The following is an 11,740-nucleotide window of genomic DNA, read 5'->3' on the forward strand; positions in this document are numbered from 1 at the left end:
CTTAAAATCTCCAGCAACATTTGGAGATGCTTTTTTACCTGCTGGCCCAACTATATGAGCCCATCTTTATGAGCCCACAGATATGGCTCCATGTAGAGCTACAGCTAAAAGTCCAGCTAAACCTCATGGTGCAACCTGGTCTAGGAAAGAAGTCCTGGATTTCCTCAGCCAGTGAGGGGAAGGAGAAGTGCAAGCACAGTTGTGGAATTCCTGCAGGAATAAAGTTGTTTATTTAGATATTGTAGAGGAGATGCAGAAACTGGGTGCAACAGGGACAAGTTCCAATGTCAGGCAAAATGGAAGGAACTGCAACAGTCCTGCCAGAAGCCAAAGGAGGTCAACAAAACATCTGGCACTGTCTCCCAGGGTTGCTACTTCTGTTCACCACTATGTGGCGCTCACTGCCATACTGAGAGTGGGGACCCCATCACCATCCGTGGCATGTGGAGGAAGGCATCCCAGAACTGCACGTGAATAAGAGTTCGTTGAGGAGTGGGACATGGAGGATGCAGAGCCCATCTCCAGGAGGTCTTTAATACCCAGCCAAACCGAAAGAGAGAGCCCACTGAGGAAGGGGAAGGAGACTCAGGTAGGTATAATTTAATGCCCCAATTAATGCACAGCTTTTTTAAAAAAATTCTTCAGAGACTCTGATACTTTCCACACTTCACCTTCTTAAAATCATGCCAACTATGCCTGGCCACAGAAAAAGGGAATTCTGTTTAAAGTAGAAAAGTTTATTTTAAGAACGTGCTTGCAGTAATTATCAAAATACAACAAAATATATTTTAAGCAACCAAAAGGCATACTCAAATACATACTTTTGCAGTACTGGAGTACTGTGTGCAGTTCTGGTCTCCCATGTTTAAAAAAGATGAACTCAAACTGGAACGGGTGCAGAGAAGGGCCACTAGGATGATCAGAGGAATGGAAAAGCTGTCGTACGAAAGGAGACTAGAGGAGCTTGGGTTGTTTAGTCTGACAAAGCGAAGGCTGAGAGGGGATATGATTGCTATCTTTAAATATATTAGAGGGATTAATACAAGGGAGGGAGAAGAATTATTCCAGCTTAGTACTAACGTGGATACCAGAACGAATGGATACAAACTGGCCGTGGGGAAGTTCAGACTTGAAATTAGACGAAGGTTTCTGACCGTCAGAGGGGTGAAATATTGGAACGGCCTACCGAGGGAAACGGTGAGGGCGACGGACCTGTCTGGTTTTAAGATAAAGTTAGATAAGTTTATGGAGGGAATGGTTTAATGGTAAAACATAGTAGTCAAGGAAAGCCAAGCAATGGTGGGTAAATAGTATAATGGCTAATGGGGTCGGGCTGGAGACTCTTGCCTATATGCTCGGGGTCTTACTGATCGCCACATTTAGGGTCGGGAAGGAATTTTCCTCCAGGGCAGATTGGCTGAGCCTCTGGAGGTTTTTCGCCTTCCTCCGCAGCATGGGGCAGGGATCTCTAGCAGGAGGGTCTCTGCCGATTGAAGTCACTAAAAACAGGATTGGGGACTTCAACAGCAGAGTCCAGGGAAGGGGTAGGGACGGTTTTATGGCCTGCAGCATGCAGGGGGTCAGACCAGATGATCATAATGGTCCCTTCTGACCTTAAAGTCTATGAGTCTATGAGCAGCTTTTGATGCATTCAAAGTAAAAATGTTTTTAGGCAGAAAACAAGTTCTAGTAAAATAATATAATGCCAATATATTTGATTGCATTCAAAACTGGAAGTAAAATACACCTAAACCAGTACCTGATCATTCAAATTAAATACATCAAAAATACAAAAGAATGCTTACAAGAAATCCAGGGCATTCGACCTACATGATTTTGCAGAAATACCACTATAAATTGACCAGATGCCGGTTTTCTAGTCCAAAAAACAGTATATGGGCAGAGGTGACCGTGAGCTGTCTTGAGCAGCAGCCTTCTCTAGGCCTTTGGCACCTTCATGCACAATAAATCTGCCAGGATCACCACTGCCTCTGATAAGGTTAGCATTCTTTAGTATACTATTCATATACATCCTGGGACCCCCATCACCTCATGGCCAGAGGATTTGAAAAGTACCCCAATATACTTAACATGGTGTGTGGTGTTCGACAGCCCTGAAGCAAGCAATATTAAGTGTGACCCTATATATATTTTTATGTGGATCTGTACAGGGATTTGTGACACTAATCTTTTGATTTGGTGTCAAGTATCAAGGGGTAGCCGTGTTAGTCTGTATCCACAGAAACAACAAGGAGTCCGGTGGCACCTTAAAGTTAGTCTTTATGGTGCCACCGGACTCCTTGTTGTTTTAATCTTTTGATGTCTGCTAACACCTTAAAATCTTGCAATGTTTATCTGGTTATGTATCAGTGACCTCATCTGGGGTATCCTTGAGGGCCACTTCCTTCACACCTGCTGAAAGACTGGCCACAATGAGAAGAGGTAGGGGAAAGACAAGGGAGGACCATGGTTTTTGGAACTGCTCAAGAGTTCTGAGTCCAGAGCCTGTGTGACCAGAGAAAGTGGGTGGGTGGGAGGAAAACACATGCTGGAGAAAGGCAGAAGGAGAATTTAGAAATGCACCAAGACATCATACAACCAGGGCCGTTGCAAGGATGTTTCGCGCCCTAGGCGAAACTTGCACCTTGCGCCCTCCCCCCTCCCTGAGCCCTGTGGCAGGTCCCCACCCCAGCTCACCTCTGCTCCGCCCCCTCCCCGAGCCCTGTGACAGCTCCCCACCCACCCCCTGCCCTGAGGCACCCCCCCACAGCAGCTCCCCACCCCCCCTCCGCCCTGAGGCGCCCCCCGTGGCAGCTCCCCCCCTCGCCCGGAGCTGTGTGGCAGCTCCCCACCCCAGCTCACCTCTGCTCCGCCTCCTCCCCAAGCACGCCGTTGCTGCTCCACTTCTCCCACCTCCCAGGCTTGCGGCGCCAATCAGCTGTTTGGCGCCTCAAGCCTGGGAGGGAGAGAAGCAGAGCGGGGCGGCGTGCTCAGGGGAGGAGGCGGAGCAGAGGAGCTGGGGCGGGGAGTTCCCCTGCGTGCTGCCCCCCCCCCCCTACTTGGTGCAGGTGGCCCTCCCCGCGCCCCTCTGCCCCAGCTCCCTCCGCCTAAATGCCGATGATGACCGGGCAGTCGAAGATCTAGCCACCACGGTCGCCGCCAAAGAAAATGCCGCCCCCCAAATGCTAGCACCCTAGACGACTGCCTAGGTCACCTAATAGGTTGCACCGGCCCTGCATGCAACTCCTCAGGCAACAAATTCAGATGCTGCAAAGCAGTATGGAGCAGAATGTCCAAAGGCCTGTACCCCATCAGCCATTACACTGCATGGGCAATTCCTGTTTCAAGGGCACACACACCCCTTAAAGGTGCCAGCATGCCCTGCAAGCATATCCCTTTCACTCAACTCAGGACAATAAGAACTGCTATGAGTACATATACATTGACCTATGATGCAGCCCAGAGCAGCCAGTACCTGGCACTCTTTTTTTTAAGCAGTGTATTACATATTACTGCACAATAAAGTTCTATTTTGTGAAAACCATGATTGATTTTTTGTCTTACAATACGGAAATGTAAACCCCCAAATCAATAACACCTCATCAGATTAATAAATTCATAATTCATAACCTGGCCAGCTTGCTGTCTGACTATGGCAAACTGTTAGTGTGTATACTTAAGGTTTCCCTCAGCCATACCATGCCTTGATGGCCTCTGGTAACACTGCTCTACAGCCAAAATGCTTCTGAAATAAATGTAGTCAAACTTTACTAATTCTGGGTCAATGAGAACGAAAATGATGCTTAAAATTGTTGATTGGCTCTAGTTTTCAAGATATGCTATTGGGTCAGAATATACGACCCTTGACTTGGGAATGACGGAGGATAAGTGAGTTATAAAGGGAAGGGATCTCAATTTAAACCAGAAATGACTAAAATACATCTTTGACTGGATCTATGAATAAATCTATGACTGGGTTTGGACAGTACTTGTTTTTTAGGCAAAACAATGAATGATGCAATCTGAAGCTGGTATTGCTTCATACATGATATGAATTGCATCATGTTATTCCTTGTGTGAACAGTGCAGATAATTTCTGCTATGTTTGTGGTGAAGTGACTTTTGCATCACAAAAGCGCAGTATAACCACTATGGTTAAGAAAGCCTATCACCTATATTTTGGCTGCAAAACTGGAGATCAGGACAAGAGGTGGGCCCCACACATATGCTGCAACACTTGTGCAACAAATCTTCGCCAGTGGTTGAACAGGAAAAGGAAATCTATGCCTTTTGCAGTGCAAATGATTTGGAGAGAGCCAACAGATCATACCAGCAATTGTTACTTCTGCATGGTGCCTCCAGTTGGGAAAGGTGTGTCAAAGAAGAAAAAGTGGACTGTGCATTATCCAAACATTCCATCAGCTATACGCCCAGTACCCCACGGAGAAGGACTGCCGGTTCCTGATGCACCAGAATCATTCTCACTTGAGTCAGATGAGGAAGAGGGAGAGGATGAAACTTCCGGTCCTGACAGTCATTGGAGCCTGGGAGGAAAAGTGTTCAGCATCCACCACTTGTTGAATCAAGGAAGATTTTGTTACCACCCTTACACATCAAGCTGGGTCTGATGAAGAACTTTGTCAAGGCCATTGACAAAACACAAGCAGCTTTCAAGTACCTCCGTGGAAAATTTCCAAGGTTAAGTGAAGCTAAGATAAAGGAAGGTGTCTTTGTTGGTCCTCAGATTCGTGAACTTCTTCGAGATGATGCATTTGACCATGCACTGCGTGGCAAGGAAAAGACGGCATGGAAAGCCTTCCAGTTAGTGGCAATAAATTTTCTCAGAAACAACAAGGCAGACAACTACAGGTTGTTGGTGGAAAACCTCCTCAAGGCATACAAAAGCCTTGGTTGCAACATGTCATTAAAGATACATTTTTTGCACTCTCATCTAGATTTTTTTCCACCGAACTGCGAAGCAGTGAGTGACAAGCACGGCGAGCGATTTCACCGGGACGTTGCAATAATGGAGAAATGCTATCAGGGCAAATGGAGCCCATCAATGCTTGCAGACTATTGCTGGACAGTGACAAGAGATGCTCCATTTAATGAATACAAGAGACAAGCCAAGAAGCGCCGAGTAGACACTGAATAGGACTAAACTATGTACAGAATAGTTTTTTGCTTTTGTTTCATAATAAATTTTATTTATATAACCCTTTTGCTGATTTTTAAAGTGTTACATAAACAGGACAAGTGAAATATTATCATGTAAAGCAACCATAAACACATGAAAAGACCTATGTTTACAATTTATGATTAAAACTCTACTATCTACACAATATACATAGACATAAAATGTAAAAACTTAAATATCTTAGAAACAGTAGCCAATCAGTTGTTTTAATTGTCATATTTGAATTCAGCACATCAAAATACATAATAAATAGCACATTTTATCTCTGAAGCAGACGACATCTCAAAAATTGTAGACCAGTGTAATTGCCCTTGTTTCAGGCTGCTCAAAAACAGCAGAAAATCTTTCCACTTCTCTCCTCCACCCTGATATTAACATTTTGTCTTTGGCCCAGCAAATTACTGAGATCCAACCTAGTTATAAGATGTGTCCACTGTCCCTTTAATCTGTCAAATGCATGCTCCATGGTTATCCTGCACCCGCTTAGGAGCTGGTTAAATCTTTCCTCACTGCTGTCCAGGAGCCCATTCTACAGCTTCATGAGCCACGGAAACAAAGGGTTGGCTAGAATCATAATTGGCTTTGCAGTCTCACCAATGTGAATCCATTGGTCCAGGAAAAAATGCTCCTACTTGCAACCTTTCAAAAAGTACTGTATTCCTAAATATGTGAGCATCATGCACCTTCCCAAATCACCCACTACTTTTGTCAGTAAATGTCCCCAGTGATCCATCAATGCTTGCATAACCTTGGGAAAGTGTCCTTTCTGATTATGTACTCAGAAGCCAGGTGTGGGGGGCCAGAATCAGGATATGTCCTGTCTATTGCCCTACCTCAGTTAAGGAAGCCTATTTAACTGAACACATCTATTATTCTTGCACATTACCTGTAGTCACAAGCTTGTGTAGTAAGACATGTGTGATGGCCTTGCATACTGGGATGACTAGTGCCTCACCATGGATTTTCCAGCACTGAATTGATTGCCAACCTACCCAGTCTGGTGTTGCAAGCTTTCGGAGCGCGATCATCACCCATTTCTCCACTGTCACAACAGCTCTCATTTTGGGGTCTCTGAACTAGATGCTTGGGGCAAGCTGAGCACACAACTCCAGGAATGCGGCCTTTTCCATCCAAAAGTTCTAAAGCCACTGTTGATCATCCCAGATTCACATCACAATACCATCCTATCACATGATGCTCATTTCATAAACCCTCCACCGCTGTTCCACCATGTGCAGCTAGTCAGATATTGCCAGCAGCATCTGGCAACTTTCATTCACATCTGCATCATCCACTCTACTGTTCTCATTTTCAGTGTTACACTGGCAGCTGCTATGACAGTTGTCATTTCACAAATACTGGGTTCCCTTTTAAACTGTATTGCTGTGCAGCCTGCCAAGCCTTCCCACAAGCTTCAGACTGCACTTTACCAGCACAGGTAGAGACACACCCAGCTGCAGCTTTACACACAGATGCTGAGATCAGCTCTGCATGGGAAGGCTCAGCTAAGGAACTGCCCAGTACTCAAGTGCACACCCCACTCTGGAGTGTAAACCCAAAATTATACTGCCTTGCACTGCACAGAGAATGTACAGCGTAAGCTCATAAAATTTGCCCCCTCCCTCAGTGTGGATTTCGGCCCCAAGTTATGATTTCCACACACACTGGTTTTAGACAAAACAAAAACAAGTTTATTAACTACAAATGATAGATTTTAAGTGATTATAAGGGATAGCAAATAGATCAAAGCAGATTACCCAGCAAATAAAACAAACACACAATCTAAGCTTAATATACTAAAGTAACTGGTTATAAGTAGCAAATTCTCACCCTAAATGTTGTTTTAGGCAGATTGGAGAGATTCTTGAAGGCCAGCTGCATTTACTTGCAGCTCAAAACTCCAGACGTTCCTTTCACAGGCCAGACACCCTCTAGCCTCAGCTCACCCCTTCTCCTCTAGACCAGTCTTTTTTGTTCTCAGGTGTTTCCAGCAGTCCTCTTTCTTGGGTGCCGAGTCAATGAAGAATAAACCCCTATGATGTCACTCCCTTGCCTTAAATAGATTTTGCATATGGTGGGAATTGTTTGTTTCCCAGTTTGATTCCCACCCCTGGTCAGTGGAAAAATACTAGTATTATCATGGAGTCCAGTACCAGATGATTTGGTCACATGTCTCTGCAGCCATTTCACAGAGGCTGTTTGCAGTGTCCCCAGAAAGGCTTCCTGGTGGGAGATTAGCATCTTCAAAGACATATTGTTTTCCCTAATGGCCCTTCTCAACCAGCCATCTAGATTGATTGCATTCTGTCTTGGGGTGTTCCCAAGGTGTAAACACGTTTGTAATAGATGCATAGACAATATTCCTAACTTCAGATACAAAAATGAAACATGCATACAAATTGGATAATCATATTCAGTAAATCATAACCTTTCCAATGATATCTCACATGACTTATCTTGCATAAAATACACTGTAGTTATGCCATAATCTTATCATAACAATATCTCTATGAAGAATATGGGGGCGTAGTACCACAGTCTGTTAATATTTTCCTTCATTCAGTAGGTACAGTGACTTTTACAGTAACAGTTAAATAGGCTGTCTTCTGGATGTTGTTTTCCCTCAGCAACTTCTGTTGTTCATATTATGGTGGTGCTGCAACACCACAATTGTTAAGCTTATGTCATGACTTCTGTTTAAAGGTCAACCTTTCTAAAGCCTCTAAAATCGACATACTTAGTCAGATTCTTTTGAAATACGGTGTGCCTCAGGAGGATGCAGGGTAGGGTTAGTGACCCAAATGTGGGGTCATTTGAAATGAGGGGTTGTGGAGATATAAGCCCAGAAAACACAGCCATTTTCCAAAAAGTTTCTAGTGTTTTTTTGCTCAGAACTAGAGATCAAGCTATTGATGTGATGAGGATTAAAATGTTCTCAATTTGTCAAGTTTTACCCATGGTAGTACATGGCAACCACTAAATCTTTGTGGGACCCAAATTAAGAATGGTATTTAAGAAAATGTACATTATTTACAGCACACATGAGCTAATGCAGAAAAAGGACTATAGGGTTTCCATTCTCGCCATTTTATATGCTTTAAAGCTTGACTCTTGTTAGTGCTCTAAAATCTGACTGGATAAATTACTGATCTTGTAGAGACTGATAACTCTGAACTCACCCTTCAATTAATATAACTAAGGATAAATTAATCACAAGCCTCCACCTAAGACAAAAAGGGGTTTGAACTGAGTGGCTGGTGGTTGTGACAATTTGTGAGTAATGGGTGGCAATTTTATTCTGCGCAAATGTAATCAAAGTCCTTGGAGAGAAAATTAGACATGTGAATGCTTCCTGGGAAGGAAGGGCTATTGGGGATGAAGGAACGGGAAAATAGGGGGAGAGGGGTTTGGGGTTGCAGTGAGGGGAGGAGCATTAGGGGAGGGAATAAGTGGGGATGGTGGTAGGGGAGGGGAGAGGTTGGGGGCTCAAGTGAGGGAAGCTTAAGGGTTATGGGGAGTGGGAAGGATAGGGCAGAGGTACCTGTCAGCCCCACATTCTTCCCACCTGTGTATGTACCCAGATCTCTGGGTCTTTTGCTCTATCTCCAGCATAGGAGTCTCTGAAAGGTATCAAGGGGCCCATTCATTTCAGAGTGATGTTCTCAGATGAATGGGAACCATCATGGCAAAGAATAAAACCTAAGACAATAGCTCTGAGACATGTGAATTGCTCCATTCATCACAATGAGTGTTCCCACCCTCTTCCCAAATGCTTTAGAGCGTCTGATATGTATGAAGTATGCCTGTTCTTTGCTCCCCTACCAGATCCTTGCTCACATGAGGGGATGAGAGGGGGCCTCAGACCCTCACAAAAGGGCACAGAACCTAGCTCACATGAGGGGGGCAGGGAGCGGGTGCCAATGCCTGTAGATGGGCAGAGGCCCCCCAAATCCTGGCACACACATGGTGGTAGCAAGAGGGGCTCAAGCACACCCAAAAGGGCAAGGACCCTGACATGCCAGCTCATGTGAATGGCAACAGAGGGTCCTGTGGCACCTTTGAGACTAACAGAAGTACTGGGAGCATAAGCTTTCGTGGGTAAGAACCTCACTTCTTCAGATGCAAGTTCCCATCATTTTATCCAGAGCAGTACATTGGGAATAGCACTCAATTTGCCCTCCTCCCAGCCCCTTTACTTTTCTGCAGCCCCTTTGAAATATCACACGTCTAGTGAAGCTGCATACATTGAGCTGGGTTTGCCCTGCAATTACTTCTCATTGCCAGCAATTGATGTGGTGCTGGGATTGCAGTCACCCAGATGGCCTTTCCTTTGGCTACTCAGCATTCCCCTGCTGACAAGAAAGAAGTAGCAGAAGAGGTGAAAGGGGAGGTGGCTGTTCAGCGTCCCACTAATGGGATAGGAATAGGGGGTAGGGAAATAGAGATGCAACAAACTGGGAGAGAAGGCATGCTCTAGTCTGCCTGCCTAAAGCTCACTTTCACCTGTGAGAAATATCACTCAGGGAGCGCTTCAGACCTTGGCAACTATACCAGAAGAGAGTAACTACACTAGGAGGCAAAAAGAAGAACAGGAGTACTTTTTTTTTTTTGCGGATACAGACTAACACGGCTGTTACTCTGAAACTAGGAGGCAAGGGATCTGAGTTTAATAGGTGTGTTTAAAACAAAACAAAAAAACACCTCTGAGAAAATATCTGCCCTCCTCCCCTTGCAGATGGCTCATGGGATTGATACTAAGACAGAGAGCTTTTTACCTCAAGGTCATTGCTGTGAATCTAGAGCAGAGGGAAAACTCCGTTCTCAGTTACATTGGTGCAAGGAAGTCAATGGGGTTGCTACAGAATAAGTGAAAACACAACTACCCTCAGATTTATAGCAACTGAAAGTCATTACTCGCGGCTGTTGGATCTATGTAAAAAGAAAAGGTGTGGTCTCAGTCCAGTTCCTTGTTGACCAAAGTTCACATTCATAAAGCCCACCATTGCCACAATTGCTGGCAGTCCCAGTGGAGAACCAAGAATTGGATAAGAAAGGAGACAGAACGACCCTCTCAGCACTAGAAGATGTCAAGGAGGAGGTACACTAATTGGTTGCTTTTATGCTCCCTGATCTTGGTGCTCCAGGGAACTACCTTAATATAAATACTAAAGCAAAATAAAAATGACATGACATTTAATAAATGATCCACTGAGACACACATTAAAAATTAAAGAGGTCTTAGTGGTTTTATAGCCACCATAGCAAGTTAAAGGTCATCAGACATTATTAGTGTAAGTGCCTATGCAATCGGCAGAAAAAGGCCTCTAGGCCTGACTTTCAATCCCGTTGAATAGGCATCAAGGCACACACAGAGAAGGAATACAGTAGCACATGGGGATTGCTCCCAAAATGTACCCGATGTGTTGAAAAATGTACAATCCAAATGTCTAGTGAGCTGAGAGAATGTTTTAAGATTAGAAACTGGCTGTGATTTTCCTGCTGGTTAAGAGGAAAAACAGGAAAGAGTACAAGAATTCAGGAGACTTCGCTCTACTCAGGGTGCCTTGGTGTGTCCACTTATAAAGAAGATTCAGCAACACAGGGAAGTCACAAAAGCCACAGGAAAGTCAATGTGACTGTATTCAGAGTAACAGCCGTGTTAGACTGTATCTGCAAAAAGAAGAACAGGAGTACTTGTGGCACCTTAGAGACTAACAAATTTATTAGAGCATAAGCTTTCGTGGACTACAGCCCACTTCTTCGGATGCAATGTGACTGTAGAAGATTATATGTATGTGTTGTTAAGATCTTTTACGCAAAGACAAGGTGACTGAAAAATGCTGGAGGCCTGAAACAGATCTGGAGTATGCTTTGTGGATTTTAAGTTTTATAACTTGATGCAGTGTCTGGGAGCTCAGGAATTATGTAGTATTGCTGAAAAGTTTACTATACAATTTGCTCAAGTGTGAGATGGCAGAGACTAAGAGGATCATTGACACACAAGTGTAATCCCTATTTTAAGGGATTTTTTGTAATAATTTTATTTACTTTTCAGAAATAACCATGTAAAACAATAAAACAGAAAGACATGGGAGAGACCATGGAGATAACCATAAGAATACACCGAACACAAGCATGAATATGATAAACAGGGTGAAAGGAGAAGGCACCAGGAACAAAAAGGTGGTCTACAGTACATCAGGGGAAGACTGTACCTATGCAATAATAAAGAAGAGCACCTAACTTTGTCTATGTTGTTATTTTTTAGGGAGTATTTTTTTCTCATTCTGCAAAGAAGAGCCAAATTCTGTAGAAAGGGGATATGGGCCCTTCCTCTTCACTAGGTCCTGGCCCAGGGCCCAAGGGAGATAGGCCTCTTCCTGGCACACCTGACCAGCCTCACCTGGGTTACTTCCTACCTCCCCAGTCCCATTCTCTCTTTAGCTTGGGGCTTGGTCGCAGCCCTTATTTCCTCTAGTGGGGAGTTCCCAATCAGTCTCAGAGACTCAGTTGGTATTCCCTGGCCCTCTTCCTAATGTTCAG

General features: G+C 44.3%; 1 protein-coding gene across 1 annotated transcript in view; it reads left to right on the plus strand.

Moving 5' to 3' along the window:
- LOC128844460 (uncharacterized) overlaps positions 1–11,422 on the plus strand; it is an 88,709-nt gene extending 77,287 nt beyond the window's left edge. Inside the window, exon 4 of the mRNA XM_054042214.1 lies at positions 11,253–11,422. Within this exon, the coding sequence (XP_053898189.1) occupies positions 11,253–11,258 (6 nt within the window). The 3' untranslated portion in view covers positions 11,259–11,422. The remainder of the gene's footprint in view (positions 1–11,252) is intronic.
- Positions 11,423–11,740: the final 318 nt, after the last annotated feature.

This window comes from Malaclemys terrapin, chromosome 10, assembly GCF_027887155.1.
Source record: "Malaclemys terrapin pileata isolate rMalTer1 chromosome 10, rMalTer1.hap1, whole genome shotgun sequence".
Classification (NCBI taxonomy): Eukaryota; Metazoa; Chordata; order Testudines; family Emydidae; genus Malaclemys; species Malaclemys terrapin.